The sequence below is a fragment of the Cyanistes caeruleus genome, chromosome 2, assembly GCF_971803275.1.
Source record: "Cyanistes caeruleus chromosome 2, bCyaCae1.hap1.1, whole genome shotgun sequence".
Lineage (NCBI taxonomy): Eukaryota > Metazoa > Chordata > Aves > Passeriformes > Paridae > Cyanistes > Cyanistes caeruleus.
This window is the reverse complement of record NC_141702.1, coordinates 19,164,202-19,181,788: the sequence shown is the minus strand read 5'-3', so window position 1 is coordinate 19,181,788 and position 17,587 is coordinate 19,164,202. Positions and strand designations below refer to the sequence as shown.

General features: G+C 33.2%; 1 protein-coding gene across 5 annotated transcripts in view; it reads left to right on the top strand.

Annotated features, from left to right (window-relative positions):
- Positions 1–17,587, top strand: part of SNTG2 (syntrophin gamma 2) — a 221,209-nt gene that overhangs the window by 185,519 nt on the left and 18,103 nt on the right. For all 5 annotated transcript variants that reach the window (XM_086875954.1, XM_086875955.1, XM_086875957.1 and 2 more), the window contains 2 exons: positions 2,814–2,885; positions 6,032–6,241. In XM_086875954.1, coding sequence (XP_086732080.1) covers positions 2,814–2,885; positions 6,032–6,241 — 282 coding nt within the window. The remainder of the gene's footprint in view (positions 1–2,813; positions 2,886–6,031; positions 6,242–17,587) is intronic.

Genomic DNA, 17,587 nt, shown 5'->3' with positions numbered 1-17,587 from the left:
TAAATTCATATGAATTCAAGCATGTCTTATTAAGTCATCTATTCTGAATACAGCTGTTTGAAATGTTTTGTCAAATGCTTTGAAAAAATAATAATACTGTCATGCCAAGAAATTGCAATGTATAGAATACCTGCAGGAACAATTCCAAGGGGAAATAATGAGAAAACTATTTTATTGCCTAAGAAATATACTTGAGTATCTCATTTATCTTAGTTACTTATTACCCAGTTATTACATGTGTGATGATGGATAACCTGCAATAAACTGGAACATTCTTTGAATCAAATGAAGGATATTGCAATTTTCATGAACTTCCCTGATTATTTCCAGTTTTTCTCCTGACTAGGAAGATATTTGTGGGTTTTTTAAAAGTAAAACAGTCTATAACAGTAACATTTTAAATTTAGACGTACTGTGATAGTTCTGATAAAACTATAAATAATGTCAACTGTCTGTTTAGATTCTAGTATTCCTTTGTAATATGTTTATTTTGCCTCCTTAAAATTCCTCTCAACATGTCATTTATGTTCTGAGCACCTTGCACACAGTGGTATTCAGACTGTTTCACTCTGTAAGTATGGTAGCTTTTCTCTGACATACACAGGTAAAGAAAACCTTGGCTTATGAAGGTGCCAGCAGTTGTCACTGTCACTGCCTGCCTATGCTGAAAAAGTCATATGAGGTTACACAGCATCAAAAGATCAAAGAGATGTATGGAATAATGGGAAGAAGTCTGAAGTATTCAGAATGAATTTAATGGCACAGCAGTGTCACCTTCGTCCATTATTAATAGTGCAAAAACCCCAAGCAGTTCAAATTAATCTTCAGGAATCAAAACAAATGGTATGAGCAAATGAAAGTCCACTCATATCTCAACAGCTTTCGGGTCACAGCCGATGTCACCAAACTCAGTTTCAAAAACAGCAAATGAATCAACGCTTATACTTCTATGTCTAGCCACTTACAGCAATAAGAGGTTCTCCTGTTGTTAAATGAGATGGAAAAGATCTTTTCCCTTTGAGAAATTCAAGACCAAATAATGAACTACCCCCATTCTACTCTAAACCTTATTTTGTAAGAAGCATGAGTACCCCTTTGGAGGATCAACAGTAATGGGGTAAAACATGTATTATTTAATTCTTTTCTTTTCAAAACAACCATCAAAGTACAAAATATTTCCCTGAAAATAAGATTAAGCAAAGACCTGCAGTACTTACTCTATTGTGAGCCTGTTAGATGTATATTTCTTGATGAATTAGCTTTATAAGTCCTCTGTTTCAAAACTTACATAATTTGTTATTTGTACAATAATTAAATTGCAGAACTCAAATAAAATATTGAATGGACTTACAAGAAATAAAATAGAAATGAAAACCTAAAAAATAGAAAGGCATGTCTTTAAAAATTGCTACCTTTTATAAAGTAATGGGAGGACAAGTTAATACCTAAAATTTCCTTAAACTTCTAAACCAGCTGACATTAGATTTAAATTTGAAAAAGTTTAAGTAGTGCTACGTGCTTTTATCATGTAATTTTAAAATTAGCTATATAATGTTATGAGCTTTAATTTTTTTTTAACTTTAATTTGCTTAGCGTAAAACAAACTGTGTAACCTGTTTTACATATTCTAGTGGATTTATTGTACTCAAGTGATGTTTGCCATTTGATTGTTAAGATATAGAAACTGTGAAATGAAGAATCCTATAGAGTCCCTCTATAGCCTGAAAAGATGTGGCGCTAGAACTTACAGATCTCTTCAGTCCCACTTCAGTAGGTAGTTCATAATATCTAAATTTAATAATCTCAAAAAATTAATCCAAGCCTAAGAGAAACTGGGAGAAGGCTAGATTATTAAGAATTAATTCAGATTGTTAAGATTAGAAAGAAACTAACACCAAGTTCACATTACTTCTCCAAAGGATTCTGAAGTAACATTTTATAACCAACAGAAATCCTATCAGAGGCCTGTACGTGTTGTAGTGGTTTGCATTCTCATCAAATTATTACAATCAATGTATCACAATTCAGTTTAGAATTTAAAGTGACTTGAAAATTAAACTTGAAAATGAATTTTAAAAGAACCAGAACATGTTGATGTCTCCATGCAAGTCATCAGGAGAAATGCTAGATGTTTTTAAAAGTGTATTATGTTCTACTGTGAACATAGAGAAAAAGAATCTGCTATTGAATTTCATAGTTTTTCTTGTTAAGTTTCATCCACATATACAAGATGTTTTACAAACAAGTTTTTCTTTATGTCAACAGGATTAAGTAATGAAATCAAAAGAAAAAAAAAAGGTGTTTTCATATTATTGAGCACACAGTTGATATTCTTCTTGATTTTAAATATTTCAGTCACAAAGTCCTTTTCTATTTTTAGACTAAATATTGAGTTAGTGCCTCCTTAGTGCATCTAAACTCAAAACTAAATTTAGGAATACATCTTGGTCTATTGATTGTAAGATTTTTTTAATATTGAATCATGAAGCTGAATGACTCTGAGACTGAGATCTCTGTGTTAGCATCTTGAGAAATAAAAATGCTTATGTAACTAACCGTAGAGATTAGAAAGAGATTTCCATCATACTGGGAAAAGGAAAAAATGAAATTATTTAACACCTTCTAATTCTTGTGTCTGTAAAAATTTAATACTTTTTGACAGTCTTTTCTAAATGCTGGATGTTAAATGTAGTGATGTGTCTGTATTTAAAGAATCCAGTAGAATAATGATGAGTGAAACCTTTTTTGTTTTTTTTTATCTGAACAGTATTTTCAAATACAGAATATGTTGATAATTTTTTTTTTTATTATAGGTAAGCACACTAGACTGGGTACGAGCTGAAAAAATATATAACCTCTGTGAGGTTCTGTTTAAAATTCACAAGGTAGGTTTGCCAATGGTTCCAATGATTTTATTTAGTAAAGAAAGTTTACCTTTTCCTGGTGATGATAAACTCAAATTAATCTCAACTAGGAATAATTAGCATTCAAATAGTTCATCTGTTGTTATAAAAAACTGTTTGCAATTGCTAGTGCATTAGCTGTGCAAATATAAGAGAACATGGAAAATGGGTTAGGCTTCAAGTGAGCAAGTTACTAAAATGCTTTCTTATTGAAGTTTTCAGGATTAGAGCTGTATGAAGTATCAGTGAAACACACTGCTGATCATAATGATACTGTTTTTTTCTTGTGTGTTTTCTGTCTAGCTTGTCCCTAGCAAAGATTTGGGGCAAAATTTTAGCACTTTGTGTAAATAATTGACTTACAGAATATATTGTCTAATAAATTGCATCAGATAGATTAATTTTGTTCTCCAACAAAAACAGAACTCTTGCAGGTGACATAAGGCTATGCTAGGATGAGAGTGTATTTGTCTATGAGAGTAAAAAATATTTTCAGGAAAAGAAAATCATCTTTTCAGTGAAAAGTTAAAGGTCATCTTTAGTTCTCACCAGCTGCTGCCCTTCTCTGTTGTGTCTACTTTGACCATGCACTGATGTCATGGAACTGCAGGTTATTGCTGTTATCTGTAACAGATCCTGCACTGAAGCAGCTTAAAGTTTTTTGTTTAGCATTGGTGGGTTGATTTTTTTTCGTTTAATTTGGGATGTGGGGGTGGGTTTTGTGTTGTAATGGCTTTTTTATTTGTTGTGGTTTTTTCTGATCCGCAACAGTTATTCGGGACATGGGAAGGAAGTGTTTTGGCACTGCCATGGCAGGAAAACAGTAGTCCTGGAGTTCAGGACTAGAGCTCAGCTCCAGAGGCACTGGAGCTGAGCCGGAGAAGAGCCATATTCTTGTAGGGATTACTTTTGTGTGACCATGTCTCCAGCTGGGAGCACATGGGCAAATTCAGGTCCTGCCCATCGCTAAGATACCAACAAAAGTAAATGTTCTGTCACAGATCATTTATTTAGTCTCCTTCATATTTTTTATAATTTTACTTTTGGTTCATAAGTAAGTCAATGATGTAGACAATAAGCCTTTTGAGAAGATTTTGCTGTGGCTTGGGTTTTGGTTTTGTTTTTTTCTCCTAGAAGTGTTACTGCTAAAACTCAGTTCTTCCTGGAATATTATGGTAATTTCAAGGATATTCTGTCCTTACAGCAACTTCTGTAGTACTTTTTAATTAAGAAAAAGAAGTAGGGAAATAAACTACCCAAGATTCAACTCTTTAATGTTCTTGACATTTTAATAAATGAATGCTTAATTGCCAGTCTTCATGAATACATAAGCTAAAGTGCACAAGCTCAAATTGAACTCCTTAACCTCTTTTCTGTTGATTCTTTGGTATAAATGACAATGAGGAAAACAGAACAAAAAAATTGTAAGGGATTAAAGTTTCTGCATTACACATGATAGAGTTATGTTGTAAAAGCTGCCATTTGGGGAGGGTGTTCTTAAGGATTTTCAGAAGCTGGTTAGAAGTAGTGCAAAACTGCAGGGGAATGTTATTGTACATTCTCATGAAAGATGGATTTTAAGGATTTTAATTTTTACACACCTAATTGTTGACTTCTCATCTATGTTTATTATGATGCAAGAGTTGAACATGGTAAATAAGAATCCAGTATGGATCTTAAATTTTAAAACAGAATGTTTGATATATTTTAGATTTAGGTGTATGAATACATACATACAAATACGTGAATTAAAATTCATGTATATCTATATATATAATATGCCCTTGCATATTTCTGGTCATTTGGTGGTAGCAACCTGATGATTTGAAATGTAATGTCTTGCATCACATGTGCTTATTCTTCTAGCTTGCCTCATAATTCAAACTCTTATTGTAATCATGTACATTTTTTAAAGTCACTTGTCTTAAGAACATTTCATTTTCTTTTATTGCCTGGTATTTTCACATGCAAATTAAAAAAAAAAAAATAAAATTAAAAAATCAAAAATTAAAAAAGCTAATACAGTAAATCTACAAGCCAGGATATGCAGCACTGAATCTTGAAGCAGATGAAATACAGGTCACTCCATAGCTGCTAAACACCAGAATATATGCAGTAATTTTGTTCAGCTTCCTGTTCAACAGTACAAAGGAGTGTTGTAAAATAAGTGAGTTTCTTCAAATCGGTTCTCTCCTCAGATAGCTGCAGGGTCAATTTTGACAACACAGTGATGTGTACTGTGGTTGCAATATGTGCTGTTCCCAAGATGCCCCACAAATCATTGCTAATTATTTTGGGGTTTCAGTCTTTTCTGGCCCATTATATCACAGAGAAATGGAGATAGGGAAGGGGTCTATCTAATAAATAGAAAAATAAAAATACGTATGATTTGGAAATTCAGGCTGTGAAAGTACTTAGATGTATAAGTAGTAGCTTTTTAATCTAGTTTTCTTTTCCTTTATGTTAATCAATGAAGCCTTGAATATTAGGGAAGTTTCTTGTAGTAATTTGTTTGCATTTACAAAACATTCTATTGCAGGTATATTTTTTATTATGAAAGTTTAATACATGGTTTTTCTTTATCTTGAAGGTTATGGCAGGATCTTGCTTCAGTCTCCTTGTAATTACAGAACAGCATTGCCAGCTATCAGGACACACTCATGTTGTCATTTCCAGAATTAGCCCTGGGGTGCTTGATAAATTACTGCATTCCTTGGGGTTTAGAATATTGGAACACAAGTAGAACAGAGTAATTATAGCCTCCTGTCCAGCTGGTACACGGCTCCTGGCATGTATTGTAGCATTCAGGGATTTCCTTCTTTTTTCACTGTAAGCAATATATTGGTACAAACACATTTTAAATTATATATGTATTGCTTACGTTATTCTGACAGTACTTTGGAGCTGCAGTAGTTGCTTGGATTAAAAGACAGGGCATGAAGCAAAGAAGAAGCAAAGAGAGAAGCTGTCTTTGAAATAATTATTTAATTCCTAGAACATTTCTTCAACATAATTGTTGACATGATGCCATAGTATAATCCAAGTACCCATCACTTACAGAAGACAGTGTTGCCTCAATTGTTTGATTTTGCCAGATGAAGAATCACATACTGAAACATGTCTTTCAGCTCTGGCTTGCTGATGATTGCTGGCTACAAGCAAACTTGTATTTAGGTATTCACCAGGACTTCGATCTTGAAGACCAGAGGCCGTATTGTTTCAGTGTTATGGTTGGACATGGCAAGAGCCATTATTTCAATGTAGAGCTGGGCAGTGAATTGGCAGTGTGGGAGAAATCATTTCAAAGAGCAATTTTCTTGGAAGTTCAAAGAACAGGGGTAAGTAGTAAACAATTTAAATCATTTAATCTGTAAAATAAGTACAACAAGAGTTTAAATTCTTTGTATGTTTAATAATTGCATTCAATTGATGTCCTCCGTGACTAAGGATCTGAGTACATTTAATACATGAAGACTTCTGAAAACTTCATCATCACATCAAATATTTTTCTGTCAATGACTCTGTAATAACAGTCAGTGAGCATGTTATTACAGATAGAAAATTGAAAGTAGTCATTTGTAAGTTCACCTTGATTATTAAAAACTAGAAATTAATATATTTTACCACTGGAGAACTCTCAGGAGTTTATTTACTCCTTGAACATTTTCCTCCAGAAAGCTAATTTTCCTCTTGCATAAGGTAAACATGTTATGTTTTGCATAATGAGTCTGTATTCAAAGAAGAAATATTTTGCTCTCACAATGTTAGTTGTGAATTGGGATTGTCCTTGTTAACAACAGAAGAGTTTAAAGACAGTATAAAAGTGAAAAGAAGTTTGTAATAGTCTTGAATTCTCAAAATTAAACAGCAAATTATCACTCTCTGATGACTAGTAAATCTAGATCCATACTCTGAACTGGACAAATATTGTAGGAGTGTATGCATTGAGACTATAGGCCTTCTCCAATTAAAAATACCTTTACACAGTTTAACACAAATGCCATCTTGATTTGGTATGCTCAGGTTTGCAATGCCCTGTGGACCTCCTAGAGGTATTTGAAATTCTGAGAACACTGGATGACAGCACTGTATAAACATGAGTTGCAAGGAGCAGGAGTCCTATTGCAGGTGGTTAATCAGTTTGTCTAAATTTCCAAATCTCTAGCGTTCTAAAGTTTTTTGGATTATCTTCTATTTGTCTGTTTAGACTGATGAAGGCACAAAAAAATTTTGTAATATTTCCTAATCCAGAACTTCTGAGAAGCTGTGCAGTTCTTTAGGAAAAAATTGATTTTTTCTGAAGTCCTCTTGGGCATCAGGGAGGGAATAAAAATGCATATTGAGTATGCATAAAGTATTTTTTCACATGAACTCTTCAAGAAATTGTGATACAACTGTTTGACCAACCATTTAATCCTCATATTTATTATCCATATAAAAAACAGATAACATATAATTAAAATTAAGTATAACAAGTATGGAGATTAGCTAGCTACTTATCTTATTAAAATTCTGAATATTTATTATTAAATCTCAAAACTCGCTTTTTCTTTACATCCTTAAAACTAAGGAATGATTCTTTGCTTGTGGAATGATCTTTTGTCATTTGAATCAGTCATCTAGACTCATTTTACACAAAAGACATTAAAATTTCCTGCATCTGTGGTTTAACCTATCTGAGGCCCCTAGGAAAGTCAAATAAAATCCTGATTACAGTGCTCAAGTCTCCATATGTGTTTTCCTATGTCTTAATTTTCTCTCACATGGTTGGATACATTCAAATTTACTGTAAACCACTATGTCAGTAGAGTTCAGAGTACTGTGGTCATTCTCCAGCAGTGAAAAGTCTTTTGGCTGCACTATTTTCTTTCTTCCTTCAAAGCATAAATGCTGTTGTGAGTGCCTTTCTTTTCAGAATGATGTCAAGAGTAGCATGAATGAGGTGCAATGTAATATTACATAGAATGTTTCAAGCCATAGAAAAAGAACTGGCATTCCAGTATCCAGAAAATCTGAGCTTATCACTGCTATGTCTGTAGTCTGTAAAAGTTCTTTCTTTTGGAGAAATTTGGAAATTATTTTTTAGTCATAAATGATTGGGCAAGGTTCATGGCAGCTGTTGGATTGTACTCTGTCATTTCAGCTGTTCTTATTTAAATGGGACTTGGTCCTGTTTACTCTTGAGTATAGTTAGGATCTTGCCTTTGAGTTTTTGTTAACCTTATGCTGTACATACCCCTTGTACTTGGTGTTTCTATAATAAGAGCTGTATTTCTGAGAAGATTCTGTCCTTACACAGTTTATGAAATGAAATGATAAGATGCAGTGGTCCTCCTGAATTTTATTTGCCCATGTTGTGTGATTTCTTTTGAAAATGGTAGCAGCAGTAGATGACAGAATGCAATAAAGCAGGAGGAAACACCTTCACAATATTGTTCCCCTTCCAGCTATCTTATAGCCCTATTTCAAGCTGCAATTGTGTACAAAAAGTTTATCAAGAAACTCTGAAATTCAGTGACCCTGGTGAAATTAATCTACTTGCAGACAATGATAACAAACAAACAGATGTTGAATCCATGTACTAGAAATACGTTTATCTTTTTCCCAGAAAAACTGTTGTGGTTGCTGATGGCATAACTTGGATAGATGGGGGCAATAAAAATGCAGTAGAACTAAGGCAGAAAGGCAATTGAAAGAGAGAAAAAGTGCTGTTAAAAAGTATTTCCATGAGGCTGATAATAAAAGTCAGCATTGCAATGGTGGAAGATAGGCAATGAAATCCCCTCAGTCATATCTTGAAGTTAAATTATCTCCCACAGATCCCAGCAAAAATGTTTGTCTCACCTGGAACATCCTGAACAGTGCAAGATGAATAAATGAAGCTCAGATTAGGAAATTTTTCTTCTTTTTATTTTATTTTCCTTATTTTTATGGTGTATAAAATCTTCAAAAACCAGAGACTAGTGCATTTTCCAAAGCTCTTACTAATTCTTTGAACCTTCAGGTTGATCTTGTCAGTAGCATAGGATATCATTCCACATTTTTTCAATGTTGTGTTTTTTAAATTTCTCAATCAGTATTCCTCCCTTGCCTCAGACTATTTTTTCCAAAGGAAATTATATTGACTCATCTGAGTCTTGAGTATGATTATTAAATTAATGCAGAAACATCTCAAAGGGATGATTTGGATCAGTTCTGTTCAGCAGGAGGATGGAGGAGAATATTGGAATAGTATCTGGTAGTGGACAGAGGGGAAAGAGTGACAGTAATATATTTTACTGTCACCTATAGAAAAATTAGACCAGCAGTTTTATCATCTTGAAACCTTGTACATGTAAGCTTTGTTTGATGGCTGGAAGAGGACAGAGGAGAGGAATCTGTTTTACAAATGAAAGAATTCTCAGGAGACTGAAAAACCCATGCAGTGGAAAAATTATCTACCACAGTGGCTCTAAAGTACCTGCAGTTGGCATACAGTGATAAGACATGGTTACAAACTCTCCTCACTAGCAATTCTAACACAAAAGTTTTCCCTTCATACTTCGTCTGTGATGAAGATGCTGCAAATTCTTTCCAGTCCTCATACAGCTGAATAACATAATGTATTGAAACCATTTGCATTACTTGGACAAAATATTTGTTTAATATGAATTACTCCAAGAATTCAAATAAGCTGTATTCCATTCAATTATAATAGAATAATCAAGAAGTTTTGCTGCCTCATTATTTTCCATGCTTTAAGGTAAGTACTTCTAGTTGACTTCTTCCCATTTTGTTTCATGACTCGGTGACTGACATTGACAGAGAACTAAAATTGAAATAAAATTATAATTATTTTTTTTAAAGTCAGAGATACGAATTTATAGGGAAAAGTTAGCAATAAAATTGATATTCCTGGAATGATACAGGGTCCTGATGTGAAGAATATATATTACAAATAAAATTAAAGTAAATAAAGCAAGCAAATAAAGTAAACAAATGAAAATTAATGTTGCAAATTATTTCGCTTAACACTATTGGAAATTCAAAACCATTTTATAATGAACATAAATGTATGATGCTTATCCTGTGTTTTCCCTCTTTTAAAATCTATTAACATAAACCCCATATTCTGTGGATGTTTTATGTTTTTGAATGCATTTTTGACATGTCTTTGTTTTCCTAGAAGTAAACACCAAACCATTCACTATAGTAAGATTCTTGATGCTGCATATAGGACTCAGAATTGCTCTCAGACACATTATGTCTGTTCCTGGATAAAGCAAAAATAATGATTGAGAATAATTGTGCATGCAGACCTGGAGCTTCATTTCTACAGGATTCCCATATTAAACTTTTAATTTTCTTTATACAAATATTGTGCTGCTAAAACACCACGATTCCTAAAAAATTAAATAATAGACAAGTGCAATTGATAATTTTGTTTTGTTTTGCAAGCAACAGTTAATTGCTTTTGCACATTAGTTTTTCCAGCTAGTCATTGTTTTCCTCTGTGAATCTGAGTCTTCTATGCTTAATAAAGATGACAGACATGAGAGTGACATACCTTATACAATGCTTAGTTCACTATCTTCCTGGTCCACTTTTCTCCCTGTACAGTGTGTGTTCTTCAGGCTGATCTGTATTAAATACATGAGGAGTCATGCAATTAATTGAATTTAATTAATTAAAACCAACAAATCAACAAAAAAATCATGTAATTATTTTGAAGAAGTGCTTAACTCAATAACCTTTCCTCAGCTTTATGTGTCTTTGCCTTATTGATTGAGAAGACTATTTTACACTGAGTGTCTGGTCCTGGCTACTTTTTGGTATCCTCTCTTCTATTCATCTTTTTAATTTCTTTGTAATACCTTGTCATAGATTTTGCTAGTTCATCAGTTTGAATTAACTTATAAGGTATTCATAATATTTTCATCCGAGAAAATGAATGTAGAAATTTCTCAGATTTTAATCTGAGAAAATTTAGTTTCTTTCCAGGAAACATATATTTTTCATTGTACAGATCCTTTCAGAATACTGTTAACAGGTTTTGATTTTCACTTCTTGGTTTTCAAGTAAAGAGCTATGGGTTTAAAGATTTCTTTGTAAAACTTGTCCATGTAATGCTTCACTCTTATGCTTCCTTTGCAGCTCAGGAAATAATCTGTGCAATCTCATGTTACAACAACTGCTTGCTGTTTGTTCTAGACTGTTACTTAATTTTAAATGCCTATCTTTATTAAAAATCCTCTGAAAGGGTTCACTACAACTCATTTAAGACATGCAGAAGTGAATAACTTCTTTCCAACTGACTTCAATAACCTTTCAGGGAAACTAGAATTTTTTCTCAGAATTTCCCTTTAAAAGCATTCAGTTGCCTATATTGTATAAAATAACAGTGTAATAGTAACTGTATGCATACATGCTACTTACTAACCAGTCACAAGCAGTAATTGGTTCATAACATGAAAACCAGTGTTTATATTTTAAACCACATATTTGCTTCTGTGGTATGTAAAACCACATAATGATAAAAAATCAAAAAGAAAGAACTGTGCAAAATGGCACTGACATTTTAAGACTTCACATTTTCACCAAATTGGTGGATAAATAGCTCCCATGCACTGAGCAGGTCAAGAAAGAGCCAAAATTAATTTAGTTAGGTTTTTATTATTTGTCTTCTGGAGATAATTATAAATTCCTCATGATTTCAAAATTAGGAGTCAGGTGGAGAAAATCCCTTACATAGAAGTTCAAATGGCTTCTAAATAATTTATTTTTGAAAACAGAACTTCAATGCATACTTTAGCAACGTGCCTTTATATTTGTTTGAATTTGAGTGTTCAACAGGTCACTAAGAATATAAAGACTGATGTGTGTTGTGTCACTTCCTCTGTCTCCTTCCTGCAACATTATATACAAAATGTGTTTTCTAGTCATTCTTTAGCGGCGTTTTGAATTGATCCTACTACAACTCAAGTTAGATGTAATCAGAATAGATTTTAGAGATTTTGTCCCCACTGGAACTTGGCCAGAGATTAGTTATCTTTTCACTCATCTATCAAAGCTTAATTCTTCCAGCTACCTGACTCTGAGATGCTCAGAACTTTGACTGTCTTATTAACTCTCAAAACAAACACATCCAAAACAAAACATCAAAAACAAACACAGCCATTGTTTCTGGGCATTTTGGGAATTAAGTGGCGCTGCAGAAAGTCTAAACCACCCTCAGAGACTGAGCCAAAAGAAGTCCACTTAAATAAACAAAACCTAGCAGAAATTAAGTAGTCTTAAAAGGATGTAATTGTCATTTCTATGATCCATTATTGGACATTTATGATTCTATTAATTCTTCACAGTGACCTGAGAGGCTGAATGGAACATGATTGGTTGATCACAGCATGAGCCTTGTGAGCTGCAAATAATGTATTGAATTGCAAAAATCTTAAATACAATTGGCAGTGGTTTTTTTTTATTTTATTCTGTGATGATTGCAAAGCATATATGAAACACAGTTGTATGTAACTTTTCCATTCCTTTAAGAACAGAAATGCCACCATATGCTAATTTCAGAACCAATTTCTGAGACAAACATTTAAACAAAGGAAATATTCTCCTTATATTCAGATGAGATATTAAATAGCATTTAGATTAGGTTAGATTTAAAGTGTCATTAAAAGATACTCACCGGTTTGTTACAAGAAGCACTCAGTTTAATTACACAATTAAGTTTTAGATTGTTTTCATTATGCACTGAAAGCTTATTACAATTAAAATTACAATTTAACTGGTCACCTTTAGAAATGGTGTTAGATTCTAATTCATTTTCACACTGATGCGAAAAACCCACCATTCTCTACCACCAAGAAAGGTTCTGAGAACCATACAGATTAGTAGTAAATACATTTTCAATAGTTATTAATAATTCAACAATTCACATAAAAAATGAAAATCAAGCAATTCATTTACTGGAATATTTAAAACAGTGAAAGAATGTACCAATTTACAAGGCTGTTGAACTCAAACTTGTTTTTATATTCTGTATTTTAAATATGATTAATATAAAAAGTTCATCATTATTTCTGAAAATAAAATATATTCTTAAAATTGCATTTATTTTTATTCAAAGAATAAATGTAAATAATTTTTTATATATTACATATATTTATCCAAATATTTAGATAAAAATTATGTCACGGGAATCTAGTTTTGTTTTTATTTTCCAGAGGATCTTATAGACTTGAATAAGGAAGTAACCATGAGAGAGCTGGTGAGGGACTTTTTCAAGAGCACGTAGTGATAGAACAAGTGGGAATGGCTTTAAATCAAGAGTGTGGATTTAGATTGCATGTCAGAAATAAATTCTGTACAGGAAGGCACTGAACAGGTTTCCCAGAGATGCTGTGGATGCCCCATCCCAGAAGGAGGCTAAGGCCAGGTTGGACAGCGCTCTGGTGAGCCTGGTGCAGTGGAAAGTGTCCCTGTCCATGGTGGATGGGCCTATTTTGGAACCCTTCCAACCCAGACCATTCTGTGATTCTTTTAAATCTGTCAAGAATTTACTGTTGTGGAATTTCAAATTTATTGAGTAATATTACCTTAGAATTTTGATGCTGGATTTTGTTTTTCATTTTGGTGTTCCCTGTTATTCTCCACCCATGATTTAGGAGAATCAGGCAGAAGAGCAAAATCCAAGTCAAAGCATCATTGATTCACAACTGAATTGTGTACTCAGGAATGTCTCTCGATGATACTTCTTTAAATTTCCCTTTCAACTGTGAAATTCTAGAATTTATAGGTCAGCAAAGAAAAATGTTTTTTATTATGTAATAACAAACTGCATCAGAATGAAGTCGTTGTCTTTGTTGAAGTTAGCCAGTAGTGCTCTACTGGTTCTACTAAAACAAGCGGTGTCAGCTTGATTGCTGTGATTGCCACTGAGAGTCTGCCTCAGGCTTACAAAAATCTGCTAAATGTAGGAAACTTAACGTTGATGTCACTGTTGATTCTTGCTTTTCTTTATGGAAAAATTAGTTGCTGCAAAATGATGAAGCCATTGCTGAGACACAGAGATGAGGAAGCACAATCTCTTTCTGACATAAGCAAAGGCTGTAGAACACAATTTGAATTTTCCCTGATAGAAGATAACCATTTTTAAGCTGTTGCCCTTATATATTTTCCTCCTGCATCCATTTTTCTCACTGCCTTTTCCTACAACCAATTTAGGCCGTTGTCTGCCTGTTCAGCAAAGAGAATAGCAAGTCTTTTCTTCTGTCAGATTCACTTTAGTTCTAGGTTTGTATTACAGGGAAAATGCCATAGCCAAGACTAGGCACCCACCACTGCATTATCTGTCTTGCCAAGGAATAGCTGAACCTACAAGTTCACCTCAGTCTTCCTGCAGGAACACAATTCCCTTTGGAGTAAAATTCACTTCATCCCACATGTACATGTAATCCTAATATCTGAATGGTGGTTTAATGACTAATCTCAGTGATGCTGAAAGTTTCTGAAAGGACAGTCTATCTAATGAGTGCTCTACTAAGCAAACCATTTTTGCATTTAGCTGCTGTAATGTCATGAGCATTACAAATTTAAAATTACAAATAGATCACATAGTTATTTCAATAAGTAACCTGAAGGGAAAAGTTGAGCAATATCCTGAGAAAGCCAGCATTTAAAACATGGATGTATTAAACCTAGGTATTTTCTAAAGCACAGAGCTAGTCCCACTTCTGCTGAAATAAATAGAAGCTTTCTTTGAAATTCAGAGAAAATATAATGAGCCATCATTTGATTCCTTTGAAAAAATCTTACTGCCAGATTGTCTCTTGCATACATATATGCTGAACCACAAATGTGCATGAATGTTTAAAAAAAAAACCAACTATAATGTCTTCTTGAAATCATCAGATTACAGTACCATCTTTTATAAGAAAATGCACTTTTCATACTAATACCAGCAAGGTATGTAAAAAATAGTCATTTTCATAGATGAAGATGTAATTCCTTTAGCTGCAGCAGCAGCAGATCTTAAAGGAATATACAAGATTTTTAATCAGATATGGTTTGTTTCAATGAAGTGGATTTATTTGTATCTATCCATAATTATTAAAGTTCTGTAACCTTTTAATTGTGACATAACAAATTCCTTAAAGGTATGGGAAAATAAGGGGATCTGCCACAGTTTTTAAGTGAAGATGATACTCATTTGTACACTCTCACTGAAATTATTTCACTGGTCCTTTTTTACTGATATCTGGAAGAGGAATACACCTGCAATTTGGGAGTCCATTCTAGATTAAATTTTTGAAAACTCTCATGCTTTTGATGGATGACAGATTTCACTGTTGCTTCATTTTTCTCATACATAATGTGAATTCAGAGTGACAATGCTTTTGGTGTACTTTATAAATATGTTCTGAAAGTTTTGTTTTTAAAAAAAATATATATATAAAACATTTTATGCTAAAACAACGTCTTTATAAAATTTGAGAAAGCCAAAGCATCTGCATTTTTAATTCAAGTATTCTGCTGTTTCAAAGAGTTTAAAAAGCATTTCTGTTTAGCATTAGTAATTCTATGCAAAAAGACTCAAAGGTTTTGCAGGCTGGGTTCAGAATTAAGGGGTTTAATTTTGCCTTCTAGTACTCTCTCTCTGTGTGGGCTGATATATATTTCTCAGTACAACCTTAATAACTCTGGTTCCTCCTATCTTCATTTTCACATCCTACTTGGATTTTTTTTAATCCTAAAATTGGAATTTTCATAAAGACTTTTTTTTTTTTTTTTTTTTTTTTTTACACATAACTGGTCCCATATTAAGGCTTTTACCAAACTCTGTGTTTTGGTAAATACATTGGATGCATTAAGACACCTTACTCCTCTCATGCCTGTATGATTTAGAAGCTTGTAAAAAGCTGCTGTGTAAAGTCTTAATGCAAGAATGTGTTCCAAACCATCTGCTGTTGGTATAATTTTTTCCCTCCCTCTCACTGTATCTTAACTGCCGGTGTGCATTATTTTATTTCTAATGCAGAATAAAAGAACATATAATTTAGGTCCTTCTGTCTTTCAGGCATTAACTTCCTCTGACAAGTCCTACAAAATACCTCCCAGTTTTTACTGACATTGACAGAAAAATGGAGAAAAATATTAAATATAAAATGGGGAAGGATTTGGTAGCAGAAATAAAAAGAAACAAGTAGAAGTGATATTTGGAGGATGCTAAAATTTTATCAGTTCAAGTTAGCAATGCTGGAGTCTTCTACTCCAAAAATATATTCTTTGGATTCATAGCATAGGTTAATTTTAATTTAAATACTTTTTCTAAGAAAAGGCAAATTTTAAGAAATATTTTAGCATTTTTTACATTGGTAGCATATTATTTCCACACAGAGGCATAGCACATATTTTAACTTAAAGTGAATACAGTATACAATATGTGCACCTCGTGGATATGGCTATTGCCTTAATGCTGTGCTCTATGGTTATAATTTTGTTTTAGAAAGTGTGTGTTAAATTCTGTATTATGAGTATATTGAGAAATAATGTCTGTGTTCCCATTTGCTTGTAATAAACCTTTACAGCTCATCTTAGAGCAGATGTATATCTATATCTATGCAGTAGTTAACAGCTTAGCAGGGAAAGTGTCATGGTATTGCCAACTTTCCAATTGCTTTTTGGAAAATAAACAAGCAAAATCATGTGCATGCCCAATTTGTATTCACTTAGACTAGAAGATAGGTATTATTTCTTTATTTTGGCTGATTAAAAACACTAAAATTCCTGCTCAATAGAATGTGTCTGAGTCCAAAATTAGTGAATATGTTGCATATCGGTACTGTAGTTAAAACAAAATGAGGATTTCCTTCATGCAAGACAATAATGAACTGCAATGTAGACAATCATCAGCTGAATTTTTGAAACTAAATCAAGAAGGACATTAGGACCAACAGGATTAGAGTTGTAAAAGCAATATCCATTAAAATGAATATACACTATGTCATTTTCATGTTACACTTACATCAGCAACATCACTGAGTCTGACTTGATCCTTAGAAAACTTACTTACCATGAACTTAGGAAAAGGAGTACTGACTGAAAAAGGTCAGTGCCCTGATCCTTAAAAAATTATGTTAAATGGTATTTTTTACTAAGAATGTTAGTTGACGATCTCAGAATGTGGTATCTCAATTGACAGTTATTCTTATATTGATATAAAAGAATTTTACTGAGAAACAAAATGAAGTTGAACTCCTGTTTCTTGGACAGAACACAATCCCTCTCACATCAGAATAACATTAAGGTCTCAGTCTTCAAAAAAGAATCCAGAGATACTACACTGGATGCCTGTGGCAAAACTTGGGCAAATTTAAGCCCTCCATCTAAAGTACTGAAATAAATTCATATTCCAGGAATAACAAAAGTCTATTGCAAAAAATCTGTTGCATGTCATGATTTATTTAGAAGTATTTGGTTCCTCTTTATCTTTGCCTTTCCTTCCCCAGACATCTCTGTCTGGGCTGCAGTGGTGCTTGGTACCCACCCAGTCTGTGCTTTGGCCTCATCACAGCCTGGTGAATATCCCATGAGGTGCTCCCTCTTTCTGTTTGTCCCTCAGGCTTTGTCTCTCACATATATCTGAGGTATATTTGTGCTCTCCTATCTGAGTGGAAATAAGTTCCTCTTGTCTTTTCCCA